This window comes from Cucurbita pepo, chromosome LG12 (genome assembly GCF_002806865.2).
Source record: "Cucurbita pepo subsp. pepo cultivar mu-cu-16 chromosome LG12, ASM280686v2, whole genome shotgun sequence".
Classification (NCBI taxonomy): domain Eukaryota; kingdom Viridiplantae; phylum Streptophyta; class Magnoliopsida; order Cucurbitales; family Cucurbitaceae; genus Cucurbita; species Cucurbita pepo.
In genome coordinates this window covers 6,910,976-6,938,655 of record NC_036649.1, presented here as the reverse complement: position 1 = coordinate 6,938,655, position 27,680 = coordinate 6,910,976, and the positions used below count along the sequence as shown (strand labels likewise).

At 37.5% G+C, this 27,680-nt stretch overlaps 5 protein-coding genes across 11 annotated transcripts; 3 read left to right on the top strand and 2 right to left on the bottom strand.

The window, feature by feature from the left end:
- Positions 1-487: 487 nt before the first annotated feature.
- Positions 488-4,307, top strand: LOC111807349 (DEAD-box ATP-dependent RNA helicase 35-like). Of its 4 annotated transcripts, none has more exons than XM_023693039.1 (4): positions 488-752; positions 1,031-2,889; positions 3,070-3,184; positions 4,017-4,307. In XM_023693039.1, exon 2 carries the CDS (start codon positions 1,072-1,074, stop codon positions 2,866-2,868), a length of 1,797 nt encoding a protein of 598 aa, XP_023548807.1. In that variant the 5' UTR covers positions 488-752; positions 1,031-1,071; the 3' UTR covers positions 2,869-2,889; positions 3,070-3,184; positions 4,017-4,307. The 4 variants fall into 4 exon arrangements, with proteins under 4 accessions (XP_023548807.1, XP_023548804.1, XP_023548805.1 ...); XM_023693036.1 differs by having other exon boundaries at positions 3,005-3,184; XM_023693037.1 differs by having other exon boundaries at positions 2,984-3,184.
- On the bottom strand, positions 3,032-5,928 carry LOC111807350 (calcineurin subunit B-like). Of its 4 annotated transcripts, none has more exons than XM_023693043.1 (7): positions 5,669-5,928; positions 5,377-5,489; positions 5,164-5,292; positions 4,974-5,070; positions 4,083-4,192; positions 3,679-3,753; positions 3,032-3,299 (listed from the first exon to the last, which is right to left on the bottom strand). In XM_023693043.1, the coding sequence occupies exons 2-7, from the start codon at positions 5,437-5,439 to the stop codon at positions 3,249-3,251; spliced, it is 525 nt and encodes a 174-aa protein (XP_023548811.1). In that variant the 5' UTR covers positions 5,440-5,489; positions 5,669-5,928; the 3' UTR covers positions 3,032-3,248. The 4 variants fall into 4 exon arrangements, with proteins under 4 accessions (XP_023548811.1, XP_023548810.1, XP_023548812.1 ...); XM_023693042.1 differs by having other exon boundaries at positions 5,164-5,288; positions 5,669-5,924; XM_023693044.1 differs by having other exon boundaries at positions 3,668-3,753; positions 5,164-5,288; positions 5,377-5,924.
- A 3,040-nt stretch (positions 5,929-8,968) lies between these two features.
- LOC111807281 (glycerol kinase) lies at positions 8,969-11,331 on the top strand. Its single transcript, XM_023692940.1, has 4 exons — positions 8,969-9,284; positions 9,379-9,600; positions 9,845-10,811; positions 10,907-11,331. Exons 1-4 carry the CDS (start codon positions 9,148-9,150, stop codon positions 11,150-11,152), a joined length of 1,572 nt encoding a protein of 523 aa, XP_023548708.1. The 5' UTR covers positions 8,969-9,147; the 3' UTR covers positions 11,153-11,331.
- A 2,342-nt stretch (positions 11,332-13,673) lies between these two features.
- On the top strand, positions 13,674-14,276 carry LOC111807629 (VQ motif-containing protein 11-like). Its single transcript, XM_023693432.1, has one exon. It carries the CDS (start codon positions 13,812-13,814, stop codon positions 14,235-14,237), a length of 426 nt encoding a protein of 141 aa, XP_023549200.1. The 5' UTR covers positions 13,674-13,811; the 3' UTR covers positions 14,238-14,276.
- A 1,658-nt stretch (positions 14,277-15,934) lies between these two features.
- LOC111807602 (protein TSS) lies at positions 15,935-24,913 on the bottom strand. Its single transcript, XM_023693394.1, has 22 exons — positions 24,844-24,913; positions 24,696-24,757; positions 24,500-24,592; positions 24,311-24,383; positions 23,387-23,725; positions 23,232-23,299; positions 23,023-23,154; positions 22,898-22,939; positions 22,299-22,817; positions 22,070-22,224; positions 21,552-21,996; positions 21,412-21,474; positions 21,228-21,329; positions 20,296-20,706; positions 20,092-20,193; positions 19,432-19,536; positions 19,210-19,343; positions 18,903-19,086; positions 18,503-18,634; positions 18,290-18,402; positions 18,123-18,204; positions 15,935-17,833 (listed from the first exon to the last, which is right to left on the bottom strand). Exons 1-22 carry the CDS (start codon positions 24,911-24,913, stop codon positions 16,193-16,195), a joined length of 5,067 nt encoding a protein of 1,688 aa, XP_023549162.1. The 3' UTR covers positions 15,935-16,192.
- Positions 24,914-27,680: the final 2,767 nt, after the last annotated feature.

Sequence of the window (27,680 nt, the reverse complement as noted above, 5' to 3'; positions counted from 1 at the left end):
TAAAACTTAATTATTTGTGTTATAAAAATTTTAAACATAAATCACTATGGTTCAACAATGAACCTGACTCAATTCAACCATAAATTTTTATGAGCTATGAATCTAATTCAATTTAACCATAAATTTTTGTGGACGGAGTTGACTCAATGTTTTATTTAAATTTTTATTTTTAATAAAAATAAAATATTAATTTACATATAATTGAATTAAGATTTACTGTTTAATTTAAATATAATTTTAGTCGAAATATATTTTTTAAATTAATAATAGATCGTAGTCGTTAATGCAATCTTATTTTAATCAATTAACTCCTAAATTTTGTATTTATTTAAATGCAATAAGTACATAAACGGAAGAGTTAGTATTGACTGGATTTTTTTATATTTTTTATATTTTTTATATTTTTTATATTTTTTATATTTTTTTTAGAAACATAACACTCCTAACCAGAAAATTGTACTAATTTATTTTCTTAAAAAATATATATATATAAATCTATACACTAGTAGTTCCGCCGCCGGCTGAACGACGGTGTTACACGAGCTTCAGACCTTTTTGCGTCTTTTTTGTTTCCGCCGACTAGAGCGGCCGCCGGTTTTCTCGACAGTGACCCTACTGCCGTTCAATTCCCTATGCGTCGCAATAACATTCTCTGCTGTCGTTATCTGTACCAATTTCTCCGTTTTTTTCCTGTTCGAATCCCGACAACGAAGGCCAAGAGGAGTGATCTGCTCCTCGTGTAAACGCTTCGAGTAAGTTTTAGCTTCTTTTTTCTTTTGATACTCTGTTTGAGTTCTTATTATCGATTCATTTGTCGATGAAGCTCTTTTTTTCATGTATTTATCTCTAAATCCGTCTCTGTGTGGCTCGAATTGAACGGGATTGTATGTCGGAGGCCCTAATCGAAATCTATCATTGACGATTCTAATTAGAGAGGCTTGTTATTGTCTGTAATTGGTTTCTGCATTTAGGGTTTGTTGTTTGGCTGTAATTGATATCTGCGTGTAATATGTAATCTAATGGTTTCTAGGGTTAGCGGAGAGGTGTTTTGGGATTGAATTTCATTATACGATGGATGTACAAATGAAGGACGAAAAGAGCTTGGAAGAAGAAGAAGATGATTTTGTTGAATATGTTCCTGTGGCAAAGCGTAGAGCAATGGAAGCTCAAAAGATTCTTATGCGCAAAGGCAAGGCTTCTGCTCTTGAAGAAGAGTTGGAGAAATCAAGGCTTGCTGAAGCCAAGCCGAGTCTCCTCGTAAAAGCATCTCTGATGAAGCGTGACCAACCAGAAGTTAGTCCGACCGAGCAGATCGTTCAGCAAGAGAAGGAGATGATTGAGCACTTATCCGATCGTAAAACTCTAATGTCGGTTCGTGAACTAGCCAAAGGAATTACTTACACAGAGCCATTGTTAACTGGATGGAAACCACCATTGCCTATCAGGAGGATGTCGAGAAAGGCGTGTGATTTGATTCGTAAACAATGGCACATAATAGTCGATGGTGACGATATTCCACCACCGATTAAGAACTTCAAGGACATGAGACTCCCTGAACCAGTTTTGAAGAAGTTGAAAGAAAAGGGAATCGTGCAGCCGACTCCGATTCAGGTCCAAGGTCTACCTGTGATTTTATCTGGCAGAGATATGATTGGGATTGCATTTACTGGTTCGGGAAAGACCCTAGTTTTCGTTCTTCCTTTGATAATGATTGCGTTACAAGAGGAGGTCATGATGCCCATTGTTTCAGGAGAAGGACCTTTTGGTTTGATCATTTGTCCTTCAAGGGAGCTTGCTAGACAGACCTATGAAGTGGTGGAACAGTTCTTAATACCCATGAAGGAGGCTGGATATCCAGAACTTAGGCCTTTGCTCTGTATAGGCGGAGTGGATATGCGGTCACAGATCGAGGTTGTGAAGAAGGGCGTTCATATCGTTGTTGCAACCCCCGGCAGGTTGAAGGATATGTTGGCGAAAAAGAAAATGAACCTTGACAATTGCAGGTATCTTACTTTAGATGAGGCTGATAGATTAGTGGATCTAGGATTCGAAGACGATATTCGGGAAGTTTTTGATCATTTCAAGGCTCAACGCCAAACTCTATTGTTTTCTGCTACAATGCCTACCAAAATTCAAAACTTTGCAAGAAGTGCACTAGTAAAGCCTGTCACTGTTAACGTCGGAAGAGCTGGAGCTGCAAACCTCGACGTCATCCAGGAGGTTGAGTACGTAAAACAAGAGGCAAAAATTGTTTACTTGCTCGAGTGTCTGCAGAAAACTCCACCTCCAGTGTTGATATTTTGTGAGAATAAAGCCGATGTTGACGACATTCACGAGTATCTACTCTTGAAAGGTGTTGAAGCAGTGGCAATTCATGGAGGAAAAGATCAGGAAGAAAGAGAGTATGCTATCTCTTCATTTAAGGCGAGCAAGAAAGATGTATTGGTTGCTACTGATGTTGCATCAAAGGGTTTAGATTTTCCAGACATTCAACATGTTATCAACTACGATATGCCAGCTGAAATTGAGAACTACGTTCATAGGATTGGACGAACTGGACGGTGTGGTAAGACGGGAATTGCAACAACTTTCATAAACAAGAATCAAAGCGAAACGACCCTCCTTGATTTAAAGCACCTTCTGCAAGAAGCAAAACAGAGGATTCCACCAGTGTTAGCTGAGCTGAATGACCCTATGGAGGACGTGGAAGCGATCACCAATGCAAGCGGGGTCAAAGGTTGCGCTTATTGTGGCGGGCTTGGTCACCGTATCCGTGACTGCCCCAAGTTAGAGCATCAGAAAAGCATGGCGATTGCAAGTTCAAGAAGAGACTATTTTGGATCAGGCGGTTATAGAGGAGAAATTTGAGAAAGCTAAGAACAGAGGAAGGTATTTTTGTTTGATTTCCCCTTCCCTGCAGCTTGTAACTCTATAAACTGATGAATTAGAGTGGTAATTGTTTGTCTGCTTTGACATTTGCTAGTCGTCATTGATTTGATATCAGGGACAATGACACGTGATCGAGAATCGGTGTCGATTAACCTTACTATGGATATCATTGATTGACAGTCTTTACAAATGATGACAAAAGAGAAGGGCATGCTGAAAAAAGAGAGTATAAAATCTTGTCTTCCATCAGAACTTTCTGCAACAGAGATGAACTGAACCAGATTTGTGCATTCAGGTCAGTTGAGAGTCCTTGAGTTTTGACTTCTTTTCTGAAAGTAAATAGCCTAACAGATCAACAGCTAGTCAACTGGAACTTCTACATCCATTCTTATGCCTGATTTATCAAGAACCTGCGAAAGAATGGCATAAAATGAAAACATTCATCTCTATAAATCAAGAACAATGTAACTGTTCAATCCTGCTAACAGATATTGTCTTATTCGGACTTTCCCTCAAGGTTTTTAAGACACGTCTTTCAAAGTGATGCAGCAAAACCGGTACTCATAGAGATACTGTCCTCCTTGGGTTTTCCATTTCTGGACATCCTTTCAAGGTTTTAGGGTTTTCCCGTCTACTAGAGTTAGGTTTCCACACTCTTATAAGGAATGTTTCGTTTCACTCTCTAATCGATGCAGGACCTCACGATTAAATTGCTGAGTTGTGTTGGTTTCTTATACTCTCTAGTAAAGTATGGTAAATCAATGAAACATGTCAGCACGTTAACGGTACCTTGATGCAGTCGTCGAGTGTCAAGAGAGAGTTTCTTGTATAGCCTGCTTCTTGTAATAATTGGCATAATACTTGCTGCAATGGGAAAGAGAAACTAATAATAGTTCGTTTATGAAGGTGAAAGAAATAATATGAGCACTAGTTATTCCACTTCATGTGTTAGGACTGGACTAAATATGTTCCTTTCGAGCGACGTAAATACTCTCAATGCCTATGCACGTGCAGACATATCATCATCAAGGAGATGCACCAATTAACTGTATGCATGGATTGGTGTCTCTTTCCGAGGATTTATATGCTATGTATTTGATACTAAATGAATCACATTGCGTTTTCAGATAACGATGAATTGGAGAAGCAACACAGATGCGAAATATCGAACGAAAGGAAAGAAGACGCCATGCCTCTCTCTGCTCGTCGGAGATGAATGAATTAGACGAATCCCCAAGCACTTCAATGATGTCGTTGAAAGACACCTTCCCGTTGCAGTCGACATCATATAGCTTGAAAATAACTGAAATAAGGAGACACTAGCAATTATTAATACGAAATGAACTATCTCAAAGTAGTTTTCTTAGAGTCAATATCATGTATTAATGACAGTTCATGACAAAAAGTTTTTCCATTTAGTCCCGGGACTTATAATTCATGACATGCCATACGGTTCCAGATATCATGAATTCTAACTTATAAGTCGGCTTCTTGTGACAAATTTGCTCCAATAATTGAGGAAGACAACCAAAAGGTTCGATGACTTTTGAGTAAAAATGTAACAGTCAAGTCTAAGCCCACCACGAGTGGATATTGTCAATTTTAGCCCGGTATGTATCGCTGTCAGCCTCACAATTTTAAAACACGGGGTTTCAACACCCTTATAAGGAATGCTTCGTTCCCTCTACAAGAACGTGGGATCTAACAATCCACCTCCTGTGGGCCTAGCGTCCTTGCTAACACACTGTTCAATGTCTGCCTCTGATACCATTTGCAACCGCATAAGCTCATCACTAGTAGATATTATTCGCTTTAGCTCATTACGTATAGCCGTCAGTCTCACGGTCTTAAAACGCATGTACTAGGGAGAGGTTTTCACACCCTAACAAGGAATGTTTTGTTCCCCTCTCCAACCAACGTGGGATCTCACAAAAAACGACGTGTAAACTACCACTTACTACTACCATAAGAATGATTGCCAAGCATCCCTAATGTTTTAAATAAGCATTGATTTTCAACCAAAACCCTCAAGCCTGATCAAAACCAGCACAAGATGAACAAGCAGTAGCAAAACATGCACTTACATTCAATCTTATGGTGCAAACTAGCTTTAGCACTGAATGCTGACAAGAAAGCCACAAAATCCTTGAAATTCAAACCATCAACCATCTTGAGCAGACGCTGAAGATAACAACAGAGTAAAACAAAGAAATCACTTGCCATAAGTCACAACTCACGAACACACAATGTTTATATTCAATTTCAAAACATTACCTGAGAAAGTGGATTCATAGCAAATTCAGGAACTGCGAGGAACTCATCAGCTGAAATAAACCCCTTGGAATTTCTATCAAGCTGGCAGAATTTCTGAAACAATGACACTATTTCCTGTTGGGAGACTAACTTCAACACAGCAAAAAGTAAGCCAATCAAACCACAAACAAATCAAAGAACGAAACCAATCAAGACAAGTATAGATTAACCTACAAAGCTTATTGCAGTGCTCTTGAACTTCTTCAATATCATATTGAGTGAGCATCGATGAGGCATTCCCCATGAATTCTTGCCCAATTTCTAAATGATACTAAGGAATCGAACTTCTGAAATCGGAAAACCCTCATAAAAACCGCTCAACCAAATCAGTGATCAAATACAGAGAGACTCGGAATAGAACAAGTAAGAACCTCAAATTTAATGGATCGACTGAAATTCAAACAATGAAGCTTCAAACGGATAGAAAACTGCGACAAAAATGGCGAAAGGGGAAAGAAGAACAGACCTGAAAACCACAGCTGACTGATAATGACCGGTTTCTTTTACTTACTCACAGCACATATAGAAATGGAACCATCCCTGCTGCAGCTATCACCTGGACATCATCGAGACGCTAAAAGGCAGATATGAGTTTTGATGGAGCTTTTTTGTTATCATCGAAGGCGACGAAGATCATTCCCTTTCGTCCACTCATGTTGAGAATCAAGGGAAGCCTTAATCCTGATTTATTAGCTTAAATGAGATTTATAATCCATGAATTTGTTCATTTATTAGCTTCACACCATTTTTTTTATAGTTTACTGACAAATTCAAACTTTACAGACAACATCGACCTATGCTCGAGGTTCGAAAAAATATTACAAAAAATATGAACAATCAATTAAAAACACTTTAAAAAAAAATGATGTTATAAATTAAAAGCCGAATATAAATTTTTTTATTATAAATTAGTTCTCGTAATTATTAAAGTTAATAAATAAAAATAAATTTTATTTATTGAATTTGGTTGTATGTAGACTAATTGTTATTTAAGGTTTCATTAAATAACATTTATTTAATCATTAATGTTAATATATTAAGTCAGTTATAATATGGTAGAGTGTATCTATATAAGAGTTTTGGAGAATGAGTGGTTAAAAATTAATAAAAATATCTATAAATTTTGTATTTTGTTTAAAAAATACTCGTAAATTTTAAAAAATATATTAAAAATAAAATAAAATTCTCTTACTTTTAATTTTGGATGGAGGTAGTTAATATTTTGTGAGATCCCACATCGATTGGAGAGATGAACGAGTGTGAACGAGGACGCTGAGCCCTGAAGAAAGGGTGGATTGTAAGATCCCACATCAATTGGAAAGGGAAACGAGTGCTAGCAAGGACACTGCCTCGAACGAATGTGGATTGTGAGATCCCACATCGATTGGAGAGGGGAACAAAACATTATTTATAACAATGTAGAAACCCATTTGTAACCACCCACCAAAAACCTAATTATTAAATAAATCATAGACAATGTGAGATTTTTTATTTTATGTCTTAAATTTGTCTCATTAATTCAATTTATTATTATTTATTTTTGGAGAAATTCCAAATTTTGACTTCTAAATTTTAAATTTTTATAATTTTTTTTTAAACAGACCGTCGGTATAGTTTTAGTTAAACACTCAGAAATCATTATTATTATTATCATATCAAATCTTCGTAATTTAATATATTTTATTGAGTGAATCTAATTGGCTTGGTAAGATTGGGTGAAGCAAACAAAAAATTTCTCGAGATGACCTATATGATCGGCAAAATATAAGACTTGTGTCTAATGTGGTGTTTTGTCCAACATAGTCTAAGCTGCTTAAGTTAGTATCGAATACGAATACGAGGCAGTTTCATTGCTAGTATTGTCTAACGATAAAGAGGATTAGTGGTGTTAGTGGGGAAAGTGTCGAAGTTTTCCTTCTAACTCATTAGCTTCTTACGAGTAGTCGACTTGAACCTCGTATCGGCCTCACCGACCTCGAGGCTTTTCCTGTTCCCTTCCAAATGGGTCGATTTTGATGGGCCTGATGGATTTGGGCCCAGGCCCACTAGCCCATAACTCATCGTTTAACCAAATTAAAGAAAATAAATATACCATGTAGGCGCATTGGCATGGGAGTGGGCCAGCCCAAAGGAGAAGTAGAGACAAGAGAGGATTCGAAATCCCATCCAAAAATCAAAGTCAACAGCGACAAAATGTCGACGGACGCCACGTGGCATATAAAATTCAACGACGTCGTATTGGATAAAGACAAAAGGAAGAAGGCTAAAGTTGTCTTTTCAAGGACGATCAACCTTGTACTCTCCGTCAAAAGTCAAATCCACGATTCTTAAATAATTATAATTTTTTCTTTTTGGGAAAAAAAAAATAATTAAAAAAAAATAAAAGCATTATAATTTTATAATTAGTTATAAAATTATAACAATTTTATATTCACTTAATCTATTAAATTGACATTTCCATGAATATTATTAATCAAGAAACAAATTGAAAATTCTATCATATCCTAAAATAATCCATAAATATATATATATATATATATATATATATATATTTATTTATTTATTTATTTTTATAACTTAAAACAAATTGCTATCGAGTTATATTTTTTCAACAATATTTTTTGAAAAATCGAGATTTCGAGTCACTCTTTGAACTTTAATAGTAAGGTTATCCACGAGTTGGGTTGAAGAAATTTTTTGGACCAACCACCTAATACAGCTCAACTTAACCTAATCTTCTATCTTTTGGTTGGTGGTAGGTTTTTTTTTTAATATATTTTTTAGGATACATATAATATTAATATATAAAATATCAAACACGGCAAGTCATAAAACATAGCTACAGGTCAAATATTCATAATTTTTCTAATAATTTAAAAAATAGGATATGATCGTAACCTTATTTTCGAGTTGTTAGGTTGACCTAACAAAAGTGTTAACTCGCTCGTTAATTTAAACTTTTAATTTTTAAGAATAACCCGATCCAAATTAAAAAAAAAATAATCCAATTTAATTTTTATATTTTAGATGAGTACTCTTATATTAGTTGTCAGTGACAGGAGAGAGAAAAAATAAGGTTGTTGGATAATTTTATTGGATAATGCAAAGCCCCCATCCCAATTTCCAACTTTCTAGGAATCACGGAGGTCTGGTTTTTTTTTTTTTTTTTTTTTTTTNGCAAAAAAAAGTCTTTTAACTTTACTTTAAAAAATTGTTGTGTTCTTCCTAAATTTTTATAAAATAATATTTGATAATATATTTATAATATATATTGTCGAGCGACGACCAGAAAATTTAAGGAAATTCAAGAATCCACGACTTACTCGTCTGGAGCAACCATCTTAGCTGTGGATTGGCCTCGCCTAAAACAGGTATACGAAAGAGTGAAAACTGATATTCCCGAACCTTCCATAAGTGAGAGGTATGTTTCTTGGGCACCCCACGAATTTCTTATTTGTATTGCGAGTATTATGGATTTTCTCGTCTATAAATGATTTATTTCCCCGGTGGAATCTTCAAATAATGGGAGGCTCGGGTGCACACTGGGTTAAAAGTGAACGGTAGATTATAATATTATAACTTAAATTAAATTACTAATTTAAACTATATTAAAATAAATTAGTAATTTAACTCAAAATAGATTATAAATTTTTTTTTTTTTAATTACGTTAGGGATAATGCAAATTGACAACTTAATAGATGAGGTTGTTAGGAAAGAAAAGAAAAGGGAATAAATAAATAAACAAAATCAACGAAATTACTCTATTTTTCCTTTTCGGTATTATCTTATCGAAATCATCAATTTCCATTTCAAAAATAAAAACGCGAAGAATAAGAAGTAGAAAGTGGTGATTTCATCGGTGGTTCATCATCTCTGTTTTCGATTTCTATTCGGATTGAAGATTTTGGGTTGAAATTCCGAAGTGAAAGAGGAGAATCCAAGAAATGGCGAAGGCGGAGGATGTTTTCGTTGGGTCAATCGATCAAGGAACCACCAGCACCAGATTTATCATTTACGATCGCTGTTCTCGACCGATCGGATCTCACCAGGTCGAATTCACTCAGTTCTACCCTGAAGCGGGGTGAGTCGCTGGATTCTCATTAATCCTTCTACCTTCCTTCCATTTTTTCTCTGTTATTACTTTCGAGAGTTTGATTTAATTTTTGTCTCCGTAGATGGGTGGAGCATGATCCTATGGAAATTCTGGAGAGCGTGAGGGTTTGTATGGCCAAAGCCGTCGATAAGGCCACCGCGGCGGGTTACAATGTGGACAATGGACTGAAGGCGATTGGGTTGACCAATCAGAGAGAAACAACTCTGGTTTGGAGCAAATCTACTGGCTCTCCCCTCCACAACGCAATCGTTTGGATGGACGCTCGTACCAGTGCTATTTGCAGGTATCCTGTGTTACTGGTTCCTGTAATTGCTTTGAAATTCTCTCGAACTGTCGGGGATTGATTCTTAATTCACTGCATTTTTTAGATTCTGTGTTCTTGGTTAATACTGTTTGCAGCAACATCGTTTGATTTATATGATTAAGTTTCGTTGTTCTGAGTGGGATTTTGTTTTTTTTTTTTTCTTGAAATACATCTAAGGGTTTGAGAGGATGTATTTTAAATTCCTTTTGTTTTGCTATGGTAGAAAATTGGAGAACGAATTATCTGGTGGGAGAACTCATTTTGTGGGTACTTGTGGTCTGCCAATTAGTACCTATTTTAGTGCAGTGAAGCTGCTTTGGCTGATGGAAAATGTGAAGGATGTTAATGAAAGTATAAAGAAGGGAGATGCTTTGTTTGGAACTATAGATACTTGGTTGATATGGAACTTAACTGGTGGTGTCAATGGAGGATTACATGTGACCGATGTTTCTAATGCGTCTCGAACGATGTTGATGAACCTCAAGACCCTTGAATGGGACAAACCTACATTAGAAACACTAGGAATTCCAGCACAAATCTTGCCTAAGATTGTTAGCAACTCAGAGGTCATAGGGAAAATTGTCCAGGGTTGGCCGATTCCTGGCGTTCCGATTTCGGGATGTTTAGGCGACCAACATGCTGCGATGCTTGGTCAAGCTTGTAGGAAAGGTGAGGCTAAAAGTACATATGGGACAGGTGCTTTTATACTCCTCAACACAGGGGAAGAAGTTGTTCAGTCTAAGCATGGCCTTCTAACCACTTTGGCATTCAAGCTTGGCAAGGATGCTCGAGCAAATTATGCTCTTGAAGGCTCCATTGCCATTGCTGGGGCTGCAGTTCAGTGGCTTAGAGATAGTCTTGGAATTATTAGCAGTGCGAAAGAGATCGAGGAATTGGCATCACAGGTTAAGTCCACTGGTGGGATATATTTTGTACCTGCCTTTAATGGGTTGTTTGCTCCATGGTGGCGTGACGATGCTCGTGGAGTCTGTATTGGGATCACAAGGTTTACCAGCAAGGCTCATATTGCTCGTGCCGTGCTTGAGAGTATGTGTTTTCAAGTGAAGGACGTGTTGGATTCAATGCACAAAGATGCTGGAGAGAAGGGCGAGGTGAAGAACAAGAAAGGGGAATTCTTGCTTCGAGTCGATGGTGGTGCTACTGTCAACAATCTTTTGATGCAAATTCAGGTTTCATACTCCTATTCCACACTGTACACGTTTTGTCACTCTTAACAATTTGATATGGTTCTTCTTTAACCCTGCTGTTGTGATCATTTCTGTAGGCTGACCTGTTGGGAAGTCCAGTGGTGCGACCAGCCGACATCGAGACAACTGCCCTCGGAGCAGCTTATGCAGCAGGACTAGCAGTTGGAGTTTGGACCGAAGATGAGATTTTTAGTGCAGGAGAAAGGGTTGAGAGTGCAACCACCTTCCATCCTGTATTAGAAGAAGAGTTGAGGAAGAAGAAGGTGGAATCATGGTGCAAAGCTGTTTCAAGAACCTTTGACTTGGCCGATCTTTCTCTTTGATGGTCCTTCCTTCAACTTTATAACATATTTCCTTCTTTACTTATCCTGTTCTTGTGCATTTGCTTCTTTACTACCTGTTCATGAATTACATTCTCCCACAATAAATTAAAATACAGTGGAATAACACGACGGTGGAACCAACTTTGATTACAATTGGATTCAAAAGGTCTCACTTGTGATTATTGTGCAGTCTGATTGGTTTGAAGGCTTCAAGGTGATCATGTATTTAAATCATTAGCTTTAGATGCATCTTATTGTCGCGTCTTTAGGATAGGAAAACAAGTGGCTATTCAATTTGTTGTTATTTGATAGATCCAGACAACATAGCTTCTATGTAATGGCGTCAGCCTACCGTCAGTAGATATTGTCTTATTTGGACTTTTCCTTTCAGATTTTCCTTCAAGGTTTTGTTGTCCTCGGCTTTCCTTTTTGGGTTTTTCTTCAAGGCTTTTAAAATACGTATGCTATGGAGAAGTTTCTACACCCTTCTTTTCGGGCTTCCCTTCAAGGTTTTGTTGTCCTCGGCTTTCCTTTTTGGGTTTTTCTTCAAGGCTTTTAAAATGCGTATGCTATGGAGAAGTTTCTACACCCTTCCTTTCGGGCTTCCCTTCAAGGTTTTGTTGTCCTCGGCTTTCCTTTTTGGGTTTTTCTTCAAGGCTTTTAAAATGCGTATGCTATGGAGAAGTTTCTACACCCTTCCTTTCGGGCTTCCCTTCAAGGTTTTGTTGTCCTCGGCTTTCCTTTTTGGGTTTTTTTTCAAGGCTTTTAAAATGCGTATGCTAGGGTGAAGTTTCCACACCCTTATAAAGAATGTTTTGTTCTCCTCTAGCATGTTTTGTTCTCCTCTCCAACTAAGTGGTATCTCATAATCCACTCTCTTTGGAACCCAGCATCCTTGTTGGTACCCGTTCCTCTTTTCAATCGTTCACCCCTTTTGGGACCAGTGTCTTCACTTGTACTCATTCCTCTCTCCAATCGCTTGTACTCGTTGCTACTTGTTCCTCTCTTCAATCATTCACTCCCTTTAGGGTCAGCGTCTTAGCTTGTACTCATTCCTCTCTACAATCGATGTGAGATCTCACAAATTAATTCTTCTCGTGCTGCTTAAGTGGACCAGGTGGGTTGCCAATTGATCACTAAAATGATTCAACCAAAAAGGAAAAGCTGCAGCCAAGAGGTAGGGACGTTTGATGCAGTTGGCCCATTGATGTTCATAAGTTTCGTTAAATACCAAAGTTCAAAGTGGTTAGCCAAGGAAGCCTTCAAACTCATTGTCTAAAAGGAATAAGTACTCAAAAGATGTGAGCTAGGAAATGGTGGCTGGAAGTTATTAACCTTCGAGTCGGGTCAATTCGAAAGTTCGGAAGGAAGCCTGTATTTGGAGTGTAGAGTTATTAAGCTTGAGGTTATGAGCTACGGATTTTTTTTTTTTCTCTTCTTTTCTCTCGTGAATTATAGATCGTGAACCAAATAAGCTCGATTGACAAAATAAGACTTTATTTAATATTTGGAATACAATGAAATATTCCATCCTCAATCATTCTGTATTTGAATAGTTGACTCATGTTCTTTTCGTATTTAAGTGGTCTTCTTTTCATAATGGGTAAATTTAAATTTTGTTTGGTCAACTTTCAACTTGCTCGAACATATATTTTTTGTCAAAAGGTTAAATCAACATATAATCTCGACTTCACTTTCTCGTCTACTCAAGGGTGTGTTGACACACCTACCCGAATATTTTTAAAATATCAGTATTACCTTTATTATATATATATATATAATAACTTATAAACTAACAATTTTTCGAGTCAAGTTGAGAAAGATTTAGATAGATAATTTTAGTACTATTTAAGAGTAAATACCGACCACTCCTTTAATATTTTGTCACAAAATTAATAAATATATATTATATTATTTGTAATAATCGAACTTTGTAAAGTTATTTAAGACTATAATTTAATAAAGAAAAAAAAAACCGTGAGAGAGAAGACAACAAAAGAATATAAAAGGGAAGCAAATTTCAAAGGCCAAAAAAGAGTGTGTAAAGCAAAGGAAATCTTCTTGCATTTTACACCATAATATGTTTTTCTAAAACTCAACCAGAAATTGTCGGATTAGTTTTCTCGAGTCACTATCTACTAAGACTTTTTGAACTTTTGTTTCCATTCGTTCATTTCTCAGAAGGACAAAACATAAATTTCAAAACAATTTACTAAGGATCGGTTTCTAGATCAATAAGGTTACGAGTGTCTCTTTTTCTTCTAGTACGATAAAATAAGCTCGAAATATGAGCTATAACCCTCGAGAACCAAGAAAACGAGTACATGTCTTAGCTGATGAACTATGTTGACGATAAATGTCTTTTCTTAGTTCAACGATAAAGTAGAGTGGACGATTTGAACGTTTGACTTCTTTAATCGACGATATTTGAATAATGATTTTGAATTTCGAAAAGTGGGAGTTAAAGTGAACGGAACGAGAAACCAAACGAAACCGAATGGTTTAATTGGCTCATTGACTTGTAATTGAACCATTTGATTGAAGAAATTTCATTGCAAGATCATATTCCCAATTCATCAAATATGACTTTTCTTCTCATAATAAATAACTTTCTTCTACACCCAATAATCATATCCCATTCTTCTCCCCTGCCTTCACCATGGCCACCAACGCCACCAACGCCGTCGTCATCCAGACCACCACCACCATGTTCGTCCAAGCCGACCCATCAACATTCCGAGCCATCGTCCAGAAGCTGACCGGAGCACCCACCGACCCACCGGCGGCGTTTCGGCTGCAAGAACGGCGGAGTAGCAAGAAGCTGGAGGTGGAGCTGGAAGCCGGAGAAAGAGGGGTTGGAAGAGAAATGGTGTCGCCGGTGTCGACGTTGGATTTTCTGACCGGTGAGAGTCCGTGTGAAGAGGAAGAGAAAGCGATTGCGGAAAAAGGGTTTTATTTGCACCCGAATCCGATTCGGACTCCCAGAGGATCCGACCCGCCTCACCTTCTGCCATTGTTTCCTCTTCCTTCTCCTTCTTCTTCTTCTTCCAATTGTATGAACAGAAACCACTCTGTTTCTTCTTAACTTCTCTCTGTTCTATTACACATGGTGTTATTATTACCAGTGATTTCTTTTAGTATGAATCCATACACTTCTGGCAAAATTATTGAACAGCGGAAGTCGGGAAGTTCGCTCTCGTCTAATGAATAAGAAGCGCTGTGAGCTTCGATCTCTTTCCGTCGTACCAGAGTAAATGATTCTCATAAAATATTAAGTAGCCATGTTAAAACTAGAGATTTACGGTGAGATCTCAATCGCTAGACCTCGAAAGGGGGTGGATTGTGTGAGATTACACATTGGTTGTGGAGGAAAACGAAACATTCTTAGGGTGTGAAAATCTCTCCCTAATAGACTTATTTTAAAAAACTTGAGGGAAACCCGTAAGGAAAAACTTAAAGATGACAATATGTGCTAATAGCAGGCTTGAGTTGTTACAAATATAGTATAAGAGCCGAGCAACGGGCGATGTGTCGACCCAAAGGGAGCGGACACAAGATGGTGTGCCAACAAGGATGCTGGGTTCCAAAAGGGTAGATTGGAGGGTCTCACATCAATTGGAGAAGGGAACGACGCTGGGCCTCTAAGGATGTGAATTGTGAGATTCCTTGTTGGTTAGGAAGGCAAACGAACATTTTTTAAAACAATGTGGAAACCTCTTCAACAATATTTTCTGAGGGTAAGCTGTTATATTTACTTGTACAAATAAGGGATCAGTGGTACGTTACTGTGTTCGACCTCGACACGACTTCGTTCTCGATACTAACTTACGAACCGAACGTGTTGAGCATAGAGCCACATCGGTTTCTTTAGTACTTCAAACCTGGTTGCAGTCGACCATGTTTCTTTGATTCTAATGGCCACATGTGATGATCGGGCGGCGGCTCAGGAACCCAGAATTGTACCATTGCAAGTACTAATACTCAGTACTTGCTTTGTCTGACAAACAAACACATTACTTTAAAGCTTCCACCTTTAGTCCGCTGGTTCTTCTTCTCCAGCTTACTATATTTGGGCTACCCCTTGGGTTCCAGCCTTCAACGGCTGTGTTTGAATCGTCTGATCATATGATCAAATGGTTGGTTGGGTTTCAAGGGATTTGGAACTAAGTCCAACGCTACCTGATATTGTTTTCTTTAAGTTTTCTCTACTCGAGAGAAATTTCTACGCCCTTATAAGAAATGTTTTGTTCCGCTGTCCAATCACACCCATATAAAAAATGTTTCATTCTCCTCCCAACCCATTTGCATAGAGAGAGATTTCTACCCATATAAGAAATGTTTTGTTCTCCTCTCCAACCTATTTGCGTCTACTAAAGAGAGGTTTCTACACCTATATATAAGATATGTTTCGTTCCTCTTTTCAACCCACACCCATACAAGAAATGTTTCGTTTCTCCCTCCACCCCACACCCTTAAAGAATGCTTCATTCCCCTCTCCAATCGATGTAGAATCTCACAATCCACTCCCTTTGGGGCCAGCGTCCTCGCTGGCACACCATTCGGTGTCTGACTCTGATACCATTTGTAGAGCCACCATTTATAGCAACTCAAGCTCACCACTAGTAGATATTGTCTTTTTTGAACTTTCCTTTCCAAGCTTTCCCTCAAGATTTTTACAACGTGTCGACCGAATAGAAGTTTCTACACGTATAAGAAATGTTTCATTCCACCCTCCAACCAACGAGGGATCTCACAAAAAGATTCAAATGAGAGAGTCTGAACTTATAAAATTTACCCTTTTATTGATGTAAGAAAATTCAATGATAATGAACATAAACGGCAAGAAGAAAAGCACTTTTGCAAAGATTATTAGCACGCTTACAAGCGGGGCTGCAACTAGCAAATCAGCAGAATTAAAGGGATTCACTGTGTTTTTCCCCTCGCAAAACTGCATCCTTTTTCTTTTCCACATTTTAACTCAGAATGTGAACCCACACACACAGCCATTTGGATCACTTTCATTCTTTCTGCCTAATAATCTCAACGAACCGAAGCACAGATTGAATGCTGGTTGTACAGACCAGCCACCCCATTTGAGAACTGCTGTCTGTTTCTCCTGCTCTTCACCACTATAAATCCTTCCCCGTCCCCGCCTTTACCGTTATTTACATCGCTGCCCTTTTCGTTTCGGTTATCACCCCCCTGCTGCAACTCTCCTTCATTCCCATATAGAATTTTTATTATGGCACTGTCATTAGCTATTGCATCCGTTGAGTTTTCTGAAGCTTTGAGCTTTTCATTAGCTGCTGGCTCATCAACACTTGTATCCATGTTGTTCTGAACTGACTTCACAATGAAGCTCAACAATATCTGCCTTGCAAGCTCAGACTTCTCGCACTCCGAGATGCTTTTCTTTGTGTTACTTTTGATTGTAGAGGACGAACTTTCGGCCGGTTTCTCGTCTTCGTCCATACTTGTTTTCGGCGAAGAATTTGATTCGGTATGGACATTGCTACTTGAATCTCCATGGTTTGTTTGCCATGCTCTTTGAGGGACGAATTCAGGGGCGTGTGGATTCATCATTGTTGCAGCTCCAAATCCACTTCTTCCCATGACAGGAGCTTGGTATTTCATAAAACCACGTTTCATCCGAAAAGAGCTGTTGGTTCGGTAATATAGAGGCGATCGAGGTCCACAAGGGACTCTAGTAGTTGCTGGAGGAAGCATAGGCTCTAGAGCACCTTGGCTTGCTCTTACATCATATATGCTAGTGGCTGCAGCCGAGTTTAAACCAGTAGTCATAGAAGTACCAGGATTGAACGGTTCCGCTGCAGCGGAAAGCTTGCTAGCATTTGTTTCTGCAGGCTTTTCCAAAGGAGATGAACAGGATATCATCTCTTCGCTATCTTCGCTTTGATTTTCGGACTCGGGGGCAGGATTATGAATCGGTTCCGCTACTTCCTTTTGAATCACTTCATCAGAAACATTGTTGGTTTCATCATTTTTTGACATTTCTGAATGATCAAGGTTCTGGGGTTCAGCTACTTTCTCCTCTGATTCATTAACATTTTCTGTATCAACCAATTGCCTTAGAACAGTACCAGGAGGAGCCAAAGCTACTTCTTTGTAAGATATGGATCTTGAAGCCATATGAGAAACCGATGCAGGAGACGGCGAGATGACCTTGGAAGCTGTTGTCTTCGACTGCAGCTTGATCGAATCATCGCCTGCACTTGATCTTTGAGGGATTGATTGCTTTAACTGTGAAAATCCACTTTGAATGGTCTTAATAGCTGCTGGTCTCTGCACTGGAGAGAGAGTTTCCTGCTTGTAAGTACTCTTAGAATATTCAGACTGGTGCACATTTAGCTTTGGAAGAACCGGTCGTCTCCGGCCAACCTTCCGGCCGACGACATGCCCTGACCGCCCTTTTGAATGAGCCTCTTGCCACCCATCGTCTGAATAAGTTTCTTCCACGGTTTCACTTTTAACCACTGTCTTATTCTCAGTGATGTTTTCAACTACTTCCTTTTGTTCTACACGTAAAAGTTTGCTGATTTTAACTTCCTTTACACTATCATCTGATGACTCAGTCACTGGTTTTGGGCTTTCAATGTTCGACTCATCCTCAGCCATTTCATTTTGATGCCCCTGATGAGTTTTATCACTTGTATTCACTACCTGACAAAATTAAGGCATCATGAGACACAAGAAGAACATGTAACAAACCCGGCTCAAGCCCACCGCTAGCAGAAATTATCCTATTTGGGCTTTCCCTTTCCGGCTTCCCCTCAAGGCTTTTAAAATGCGTATGTTAGGAAGAGGTTTTCACACCCTTATAAAGAATGCATTGTAACCGATGTGGGATCTCACAAAACAACATTCTAAACGATCAAACTCTAGAGTGAATGCAATGGCATTCGTGTAAAGTAGAGAAAAATCATGTCACTGATAGATGAAACATGCTTACCTTAGCGCGTCGATGTTTCCTTTGTGTATCATTTCCTTTCGGATCTTGATCGGGACTTATGTAATCCAGGAGATCTGATACACTGCAACAAAAAGTCAAAAGCTTTGATGCGAAGAAATTCAACATATATTTTGGAAGAAAGTAATATGGGAATACCATGTCAATACCTAAGGTGGCCTTTGCTCGAAATTAGTGCATCGGGTTTCGGAGTTCCATTACGTGCTGCTTCTTGCTGCTCCAGAGCTTTCGACTCAAAGTATTCCAGCCACGCAGCCGCATCCTGTCCAAGACCAGATCATGTTCATTCAAATTTGAAGGCAAACAGTCTCTTTCTCTCACAAATATGATTAAGTTACATTGCATAGAGTGAATTGTCCAACCTGAGTGCGAATATCTTCTTCTCCAAGTTTGACTTTGAGTATATTGAGTGTGGTTTGTTCATGTTGCACGCTCAGCGAATACGCTTCCATTAAGGAAAGAGCAATGGCAATGGCATGGTAGCTTGCAGCAGTCTATAGAGTGAAAATGACCATTCATGAGAAAAATCATTAACATTGGTCTGGCTGAATATAACAACCCAACCCACGGCTAGCAAAGATTGTCATTTTTGAACTTTCCCTTAGGGCTTTCCCTCAAGGTTTTTAAAAACACGTCTGCTAGGGAGAGGTTTTCACACCCTTATAAAGGATGCTTCGTTCTCCTCCTCCCCAACCAATGTGGGGAATGAATGGTCAGTGTGTTCACCAACCTATCGATGGAACAAGAATGAGAGAGAGGTACCTGTATGTGATCAGCTCCAAGTAGCCTCTGGTTGCACTTAAGAGCTTCATGCAAATATCTAAGAGCAACATGAACATTTCCCACACCTTCTTCCATCATTGCAACATTAATGTATGTTGCAGCAGTGTTGGGGTGAGACAATCCACACGTGAAATGGAGAAGGAACAACGCCCGGTTCACGTATCTAAAGAACCAAGTACAAGAACGTGTTTATTTAACCCCTAAACTTTTGCACTACTTTAATAATGAAACAAAATAACACACCAATTTCAGTGTTCATATAATAACATGCTTTGGAAGAACTTACTTAAGAGCTAATTCGATGTGTTGAAGGCGATAGTAGAAAACAGAAAGGTCTCCGTAGCTCTTCATCGTGTCGGGATGATCGAGCCCGAGCTCCCTCTCATTGATATCCAAAGCTTTTTGTTGATATATTGTTGCCTATACAAACAAAAGAACGCCACCCAACATTTCAAAAGTTGTGCAATCAGTCTTTGAGCTGAATGAATTTATTGGATTGAACTATTACCTGATTAAAGTCACCGGTGTGATAGAGGACTACGGCTAGAAGACTATAAGCACTTGCAGTGCTCCGATGGTACGGACCGCATACGGCTATCATTTTAGTCAATGCCTACACCAAACATAAGCTTAGTCAATACATAGCAATGGACGGTGACAAGTTCCCAAATTATATAAATAATTTTAATGATATATCTTTTCAGATGAAATAAACGGTTGAATTTGTGAGATCCCACATCGATTGGGAAGAAAAAACGAATAATTCTTCATAATAGCGTGGAAATCTCTACCTAGAAAATGAGTTTTAAAAATATTGAGGATAAGCCCGAAAGAAAAAACTCCAATAAAACAAAATCGGTTAGTAATGAGCTTAGACCCTTACAATGGGTAAATAATTTTTTAGATATATTATCAAATATTTCCTATTAATAATTAATTTCATAAACTTTAAATTTTAGTGAAGAAATTAAATTTAAAAAGTCAAATAATTTGGAAATAAATATAATCTTTAAAAAAAAAAAAAAAAAGATATATTAATGAGGTGTAGCGTAGGTTGTTTTTATTTATCATTTATTTTTCTAAATAAAAAGAATGTTTTTAGAGATTATAATTTTATTTGAGAAAAAAATAATAAATAATAAATTAAGAAAAAGAAAAAAGAAAATACCTTGGTTCCATAATTGACAGCGTCATCGAGCTTGCCTTTATCGAGAGCAACTTTCGACGATTCCAACAGATTCCGCCCATCCGCCGAAGCGCATCCCACATGCTATGCACAGAATCAACAACAAACAAACACAAATTCAGTCACGGATTCATAATCAAAATCACACGATTCCAAGACGCAAATCCAGAGATTCAAGACTCTGACCTTACAAACAGGAACCAAGCTAATCACGTCACTTCTCTTGAACGGATTAGGGCACTCCAAATCGAAATCTCTCGGCGCCAATTCCAGCCCTACCTTATGGCAGATGCCTCGAAGAATCGACATCTTTCTCAAATGCTGGAACTCGTTGCTCAACCTCCACTTGAATCTCTTGCCTAAGAATGTGCGTAGCCATTGCAGTCTCAGAGCTCCGTCTTCGTGTAGGTTGTTCTCCTCGTCTTCTGATCCGTAGCTTCCGAGAAGGAAGTTCAGAGAGGAGGCCACGGCCGCGGATAGATCTGCGGTGCTCTCCACGGCGGCAATGACGGCGTTGATTACATGCTTGAAGGCTCGAATTACCATCTCGTGGATGCATAGCGCTTGTATGTGTGGAAGCTTCTCTGCTAACTCCACCTAATCCCGTAATTAACAACATTGGTTACCTCAAAAAAAAATTAACAAAAATATAATTAAATTAAAATTTTAATTTCGAGGGTTAATTTTTAAAAATTTATAGAACATACATAAAAAAAAAAAAAAAAAAAAAAAAAATATCTAATTAATGTTAAAATTTTAACTATTAATATTTTTAGGCAAATTAAAAAAAAAAAAAAAAAAANAAAAAAAAAAAAATTATATCTAATTAATGTTAAAATTTTAACTATTAATATTGAAAATAATATAGTATTTTTTAAACAAAAAAATTAAGGGTTTTTTTTTTTTTTTTTTNAAAAAATACTATATTATTTTCAATATTAAGTAAATATTTCAAAACTAAACCTATAACAAAGATCCATGATGTCATATTGTTCCCGATCTTGTCCAGTGACATTTTAACGGGATTTAAATGGTCGATTTTGTTTGCAACTTTTGAAATAATAAAAGTATGTTATAACGACAGTTCGAGAGACAACCAACGATAAAAGTTTTCTCACCACTCGACCCAAGGAGCACATTTGAAGGCCTCTCAAATGCATGAAATCGGTTAACGTACGGCCATCGACAGGTGAAAGTTCAAGCGACCCGAAATCCGTCACCTAAATAATATATCACATCGTTATAAGAACAATGCATAAACTTTGCAAGACATAAAAAGAAACAGCCAGCAGCAACTCATACCAGCTTTGGCAATGCTGTTTCATCATAGTACTTGTGAGCCATCGCCATGAGCTCCTCAGCCGTCTGTCCATTTCAAAGAACACTCATAAACACAGTATTATTTCACTAATCACCAAAGAATCAAAGAGTTTCTAGCAAACCTTTAGATGAAGACCAGTTCCACTTTCTTTAAGGCGTGATAACGCTTGTTTGGAGATCAGTTTCTCGAGTTTTTCCTCGCCGTTGGTTTCGGTTTTCGTGTTCGGGTCATCGAGCATACAACGGTTCTCTTTCTCGGTATCGACCGCGCTCGGCTTCTTTTCCCTCTTCTTCAAAAGCTTGAACTGCTTTCCTAGGCCTTTGACTGCTGGTTCACTTTCAGGGGCTTTGGATTTGGAATCTGGTTCATTGTCCTGCTTTTGTAGATGCTGCAGCCAACATGAACCCAGCTCCCATCTAATTGGCTTCTCTGAACCTATTGGCTCCTCCTTTAGCTTTGACAAGCTCTCTTTGATCACTTTCCGAACCAAAACTCGAGACGGTTCAAGATCGTCTGAGCTTTCTTCTGGTGCATTAGCAGTGATCTTGTGAAGCTGAATCCTTAGACTGTATAGAGATTTTAGTAGATTAAGCAGCCATGACTTAAGAATCAATATTGATTAACAATGTAAATTAAGACCTGTTTATGTTAAGTGCATTGGCTCCTCCATCTCGTTGATCATCGATCACAATATCTTGATTCTCGTCTCGTCCCGTCTTTACTTTACCGACGACCTTTACCGTTGCGGTGTACCCGCAATGTCTAACGATGACACGGCTCAAGGAGGCAGTATCCTACAAAAGTTTACACAAAATGTTTCAGTTTATGCAGGCCACAACGACTTGATCAGATCAGCTTCAAATCTTACCTGAACAACTACATTTTCATCAGCAGTCAACCCCTTTAGTAAGTTTCTTTGTGCAACTTCTTCATCAGACACACCATCTAATCCATATCCGTTGAGTTTCGTCGCGGTTGCATCGATCGAATCACGTCTTATCACAATAGACAAGTCTCCGATTCGATCCTCATAGACAATGTCACGTGAGTTTACCGTAACCTGTCCTTTTGAGTTCGAATCTATAAGACTAGAAATCGCTGAAACAGCTCTTTGTATTGCAATGTCAACAAATTGGCTGTGAAGTAGAAACGCTTTCCGATCTCGAACGATCCTCTCCTCCTCAGTTTTGCAAGGAAGCTTAGCCAGTACTGCAAAGTCGGTCGCCCACGACCGTTGATTATGTTCATTGTTTCGTCCTTGGCCACCGCCGTTGCCGCCCCAATTCTCGTCTTCTACTGGTAATTGCAGCAAGTTTGATGGAGTCTCAATGATAGATGGAGGAACAAGCCAGGTATTCATCCGAAACCCATATGGAAGATTACCAAACTAAACACAAAAAAACTGATAAGAACACATCATATGAACATTTTAAACAAAATGATAACTTTTGAAAAGATATTAATCACCTTGTTATGTTCAAGAAACGCCTTCATCAAAGATTCATACGCCTGCATTTTGAATCGAACCGTGAAACCGTGTAATCGAATCGAAACCGAATCGAACCGAAGAGGGCTAAGTTCAAAGGACTCACATTGGCAAAAGCTCTGCTGAGTTGCTGCAGAAGGTCCACAAGAGAATGGCTTTGTACAAACTGCTTTCCTGCAGTATAAAATCCCTTTGCTGAGGCAGTCACTTGTATTAGCTTCCCATTGCATATTTTAATCTGCACAAGGAAAGTTCAGTCATCAGCAAAAGCATCTTCTTGACAAATCTAAACGAATGCTTCAACAAGAACAGCACCTGCATTCCGAAGTAATCGCCGTCGCGCTCGTCATCTGCTGCGCCTTTCGGGTTGCATCTCCTGATTTCTGGGAAACCAACAAGACAAACTTTGTGTCAATGGAAAAGCTATATCACATCTCAAATCCAAGAAACTTGTCATGTTTCTCACTCACGTAGAATAGGAGGGGAGATGTGAGCCAGGGAAAAGAACTCGAAGAAGTCAGAGAGCTTTGGCGTTGGATGAATGGCAGCCATTCCGAGGTTGTCGGAAACAACAGAGACAGATGGTTCCAGCTGAGAAGACGGTGACCCACATCGAAGTTCCGACGCCCCATCCACTGGAGAAGAAGAAGAAGAATTCACATTGCCATGATTATGGACTCTGCTATTCTTCTTAGCCCGAGACTCCGGCGTCGAGGCACGCCTCGGCTTACAGAACCTGGTGGTGCAGGCCACAATGTCCAGCAGCCTCCGAACATGCGCCACAGCTTGAGCTTCATCAGAGTAGTCCTCTGTAACAACACACAGATACAAATTCAGATTATCCACAACAGATTGAAAAATTCCAACATTTTTTAGAACCCAATTCTGTTCTTGTTCTTGTTTTCTGTAATCTCAGCCTCCATTTCGTTGAACACTTCCCATGAACCATTGGGAAACTAGAACGAAATAACATGAATCCTAAGCAAATTCTCTTAGAAACAGAGCAAACAACACCACATTCTATACATATTATACTGCAAATTATTAGAGAAAATCCCATCGTTTCTTCTTTGTTTCTACATCCGGCAATTACTTTAAAAGGCAGTGCTGACCCATTTGTGTTAGAAAAAGACAGAAACCTTTTTAAACAAAGAATCAAGTAAAAGATTCCAATACCCTTTTCATAGTTTCTAAATTCAAACCAATTCTCCTAAACAAAATGTAAGTTCTTTCACATCAAAGCCACTTTCATCGATGAACAAAAAGCGCAAAAGGGTCACAATCGTGATCTAATTCAATCCAAGAGACAGAACAAACAAAACAACAGAGATTCAAATGGTGGCTGATGAACAATGATGAAGAATGATGCAAGTTTAGCCCTACCACAGACCCACCTTCAACAAGTTTTAACAAACAGGGTTTAAGATTAGCAATCTCCACTTTGTCACTCAACCTCTGCCCCTTTATCTGCAAAGGAAGAAGAAGAAAAGGATGATCAAAAGCCATAGATGGTAAGAAAAAAGGAGGACATGCACATTATCCAATAAAGAACAAAGAATTAGTATTATAAGGAAAGAGAAAACCTCATGGGATAAAGAATAATTTGTTAGGTGACATGTCTCTACATTCTGAGCCAACAATCTTCTCACATCCAGAATCTTATCAGTACTGATACCCTGCAAGAACAAATTAAAAAATTAAACAAACCCCACAAAAAGTCAGAACTCTCTTAAAACAAAGAAGAACAAGAACAAGAAGAACAACCACGCCACCACAGACCTTGAGGATAACTTGGGATTCATAAGGAGTAAGAACAGCAACATCAACAACACTAGGAATCACTACACATATAAGAATCAAAACGAAGCGATTAGAAAACCCCAGATTAGAATGGATTAGGAATCTATGTGTTTATGAGAAACCCAACCTTTCTCCTCCTTCTTCTTCTTCTCAGATTTTGCTTTGTTGGGTTTTCCTCTGCTAGACCTTGGAGCCATGTCCTGGACTCCTGAGTTGAGTATCAGAGGCCAAAAAACAGAGGGAATTTCAAGTGTTTGAAGAGAATTGTTGGTGACCCAGATGAGCAAAAATCATGAGTAGTGAATTCAGCAGAGATTGAGGGAAAGGGGGAAAGGGTTTTGAGGGAAAATGAGAAGAAAATGGGAAGTGGGTAATGGGAGGAGAAACGAAGAAAAAGAGTATAAAATGGAGGTTTGAGTGAGTAAGTGAAGGGAAAAAAAAGCGATTGAAAATCAGGAAAATAAGAAGAAGATAGGATAAGGGGTAGGGGTTTTTGGGTTTCACTCTCTTATCTTTAGGATTTTAAGAGCAATGCTGGCCTCTCCTTCTTGCTCACGGCCTGATTTCACTCAATTCTTTCTCTTTCTCTTTCTCTCTGCGTGTGTGATGCGCATGTGATGGATGGAGGGAGGTTTTTGAAGGGCTGGACAGAAGAGACACACAGAAAAACAAAATTTGTTGAGACAGAAGATGAAGAGAACCGTTGAGTGACTGACACGTGGCGTCCAATAAATGTCAGCCGTTCATTTTTTGTTGTATAGGATGTTTTGTATCATCTAGATATTCTCACCAATTAGGCGGAAGGAATTATGGACCGTTCATAAAAATATTTCTCCCAATTTTGGGATTAATAACAAACAAAATTCATTCTCTTTCTNAATTATATGTTTTTTATTTCCATTATTAAATTATTTTACCATTACTTAATAAGCACATTTTTTATTTAATGTAATAACCCATTTCTTTATTATTATCTATTTTCTCGAATTTTGATTCGATACGATCTTCACGTGGTTCGTTGATTCTGAATCTCTGTTGAGTCATAGTCCTTTATATGCAATGAATATGATTTGATAAACTGACCATTCCACTATCTAACCCAAATCATAAACTTCGGGTTCGGGTGGGGTGGATTTTTTTTTCAAGTAAAATCTTGGGTTAGCCCGCGGGTTGACATTTTTTCTACTGGGTCAACCCAATCAACCTGTAAATATAGTTATAACCTAATCATATTTGACTTGTGAAGGTTTGATATTTTAGTTATTAATCTAGCATCTATCTATCGTGATAAGTATAATTTAAAAAAAAAAATTAAAAGAATTTCAAAATCTAACTTGAGGATTTGATCGTAAACTCTATTCGAGTTTCTCGACAACCAACCCAAAATTTCAAAATATTGCTCTAACATAATTAATTGCAAGTAAGTTTTTACGTGCAAATTCCCAAATTTTCCATTAAATTGGGTTATTTCGTGTAATCTTATAATTCATATATTTTTGCAGCACTTTTCGTATTTTCTATATGTAACAACAAAGCTCGATGACTCATTATTTATCACGTTTACTATTATGAATCTAATTATTTGGTAAATTGAGCGAATGGGTTTCGAATTAATATAATCTCATTCGGGAAAATGAACCCTAATTGCTTGCTTTGTTCATAACTAAAAATAAAGAAAAAAACACATTAATTACTATTTCAAAAGTTTAATCCCTAATTTCGTAGCTGTCTAACTCAATCGAAAGCATAGTCAATTTACAGATCATAAAAATTTAAAAAAAATGCAACGATTTTATTAATTTCATAAATATATATTAATGTTATAATATTCCACGATCATGTTAAAACACGATAAATAAATAAAATGCCGTCAACATAATTAAAATAAATAACTCTATTGTAATAATTTAGTCAATATCTAATAATTTTAATATTTGAGTTATATTATTATTATTATTATTATTATTTTGGTCTAATAAGTACTTTAAAAAATGATTAACAACATGATGACGACATAAAGGCCGTTTTTTGGCTTCCCCCTAGTGGCGCTTACCTAATAATATTTCGTCATTTTTTTTAATTATTTTTTTTTTATAAAATAGATTAAATTAAATAAATACATAAAAAAAATGAATGTTTACATTTATTATTATTGTTACTATTTGTAAAATGGCTTGAATTAAATAAAATAAAATAAGTAAATCAATGACAAATTACTTAAGTCAATTTCTTATTATTTTTATTTTTAAATACTTATAATAACATAAAAATTAAATTAAAATAAAACAAACTACCAAAACAAGCTTCATTTTTAAATCATAAAACTATATTTAAAAAAATATATATATCTTTTACCTTTTATTTATTTATCATAACACTAGAGTATACGACTCCTTTCTCGATACGAATAGAAACCCGTCACACAATCTTGATAGTCATTAAGTCGGTATGCTCCTTTTTCCACGTTACTTGAGAAGACTACCCAACCGATAGTTTGATCTTACCCACTCCACATTCAATAATACTTTAACCCAAACGTCCTTACACGATATTTATTATGCATAATAATTTCGATCGTTAGGAATGAGCTAAACCTATAAGCACTTTATTTATTTATAGAAAATCAATTATGCTCGTAGCTCACTTACACGAGCATGAATGCGTGGGCGATCACGTAGGGGCAAGAAGGGCACGTGACCCCTTTAAATTAATATATTTGCGTCTAATATATCTTTAAATTTTTTAAAAATTTAAAATATCGAAGATTATAAAATTAAAAAACATATTAATTACAATTATGAAAATTATTTATATTTTTTAGGTAAATGCTATGAGCCTACGTGAGCTCTTTAAAGATATGGAAATAAATGCCATAAAATTCACGTTTTTATTTTGGCAGCTACAAAAGAAAATAGGGATTTTAGGAATTAATATCTACCAATCAATTAATAACGAATTAATTAA

Coding starts and splice junctions, on each gene's coding strand:
- LOC111807629 (XM_023693432.1), top strand. CDS start 13,812: ATGGCCACCAACGCCACCAACGCCGTCGTCATCCAGACCACCACCACC.
- LOC111807350 (XM_023693041.1), bottom strand. CDS start 5,446: ATGGGGAATGCCTCATCGATGCTCACTCAATATGATATTGAAGAAGTT. Junction 5,289..5,376: donor AGAGCACTGCAATAAGCTTT/GTAGGTTAATCT, acceptor TGTTGAAGTTAG/TCTCCCAACAGGAAATAGTG. Junction 5,071..5,163: donor CTATGAATCCACTTTCTCAG/GTAATGTTTTGA, acceptor TGTTATCTTCAG/CGTCTGCTCAAGATGGTTGA.
- LOC111807602 (XM_023693394.1), bottom strand. CDS start 24,913: ATGGCTCCAAGGTCTAGCAGAGGAAAACCCAACAAAGCAAAATCTGAG. Junction 23,726..24,310: donor TTTGTTAAAACTTGTTGAAG/GTGGGTCTGTGG, acceptor GTGTTGTTACAG/AGGACTACTCTGATGAAGCT. Junction 18,403..18,502: donor AAGAAGATATTCGCACTCAG/GTTGGACAATTC, acceptor GGTCTTGGACAG/GATGCGGCTGCGTGGCTGGA.
- LOC111807281 (XM_023692940.1), top strand. CDS start 9,148: ATGGCGAAGGCGGAGGATGTTTTCGTTGGGTCAATCGATCAAGGAACC. Junction 9,285..9,378: donor CAGTTCTACCCTGAAGCGGG/GTGAGTCGCTGG, acceptor TTGTCTCCGTAG/ATGGGTGGAGCATGATCCTA. Junction 10,812..10,906: donor ATCTTTTGATGCAAATTCAG/GTTTCATACTCC, acceptor TCATTTCTGTAG/GCTGACCTGTTGGGAAGTCC.
- LOC111807349 (XM_023693039.1), top strand. CDS start 1,072: ATGGATGTACAAATGAAGGACGAAAAGAGCTTGGAAGAAGAAGAAGAT.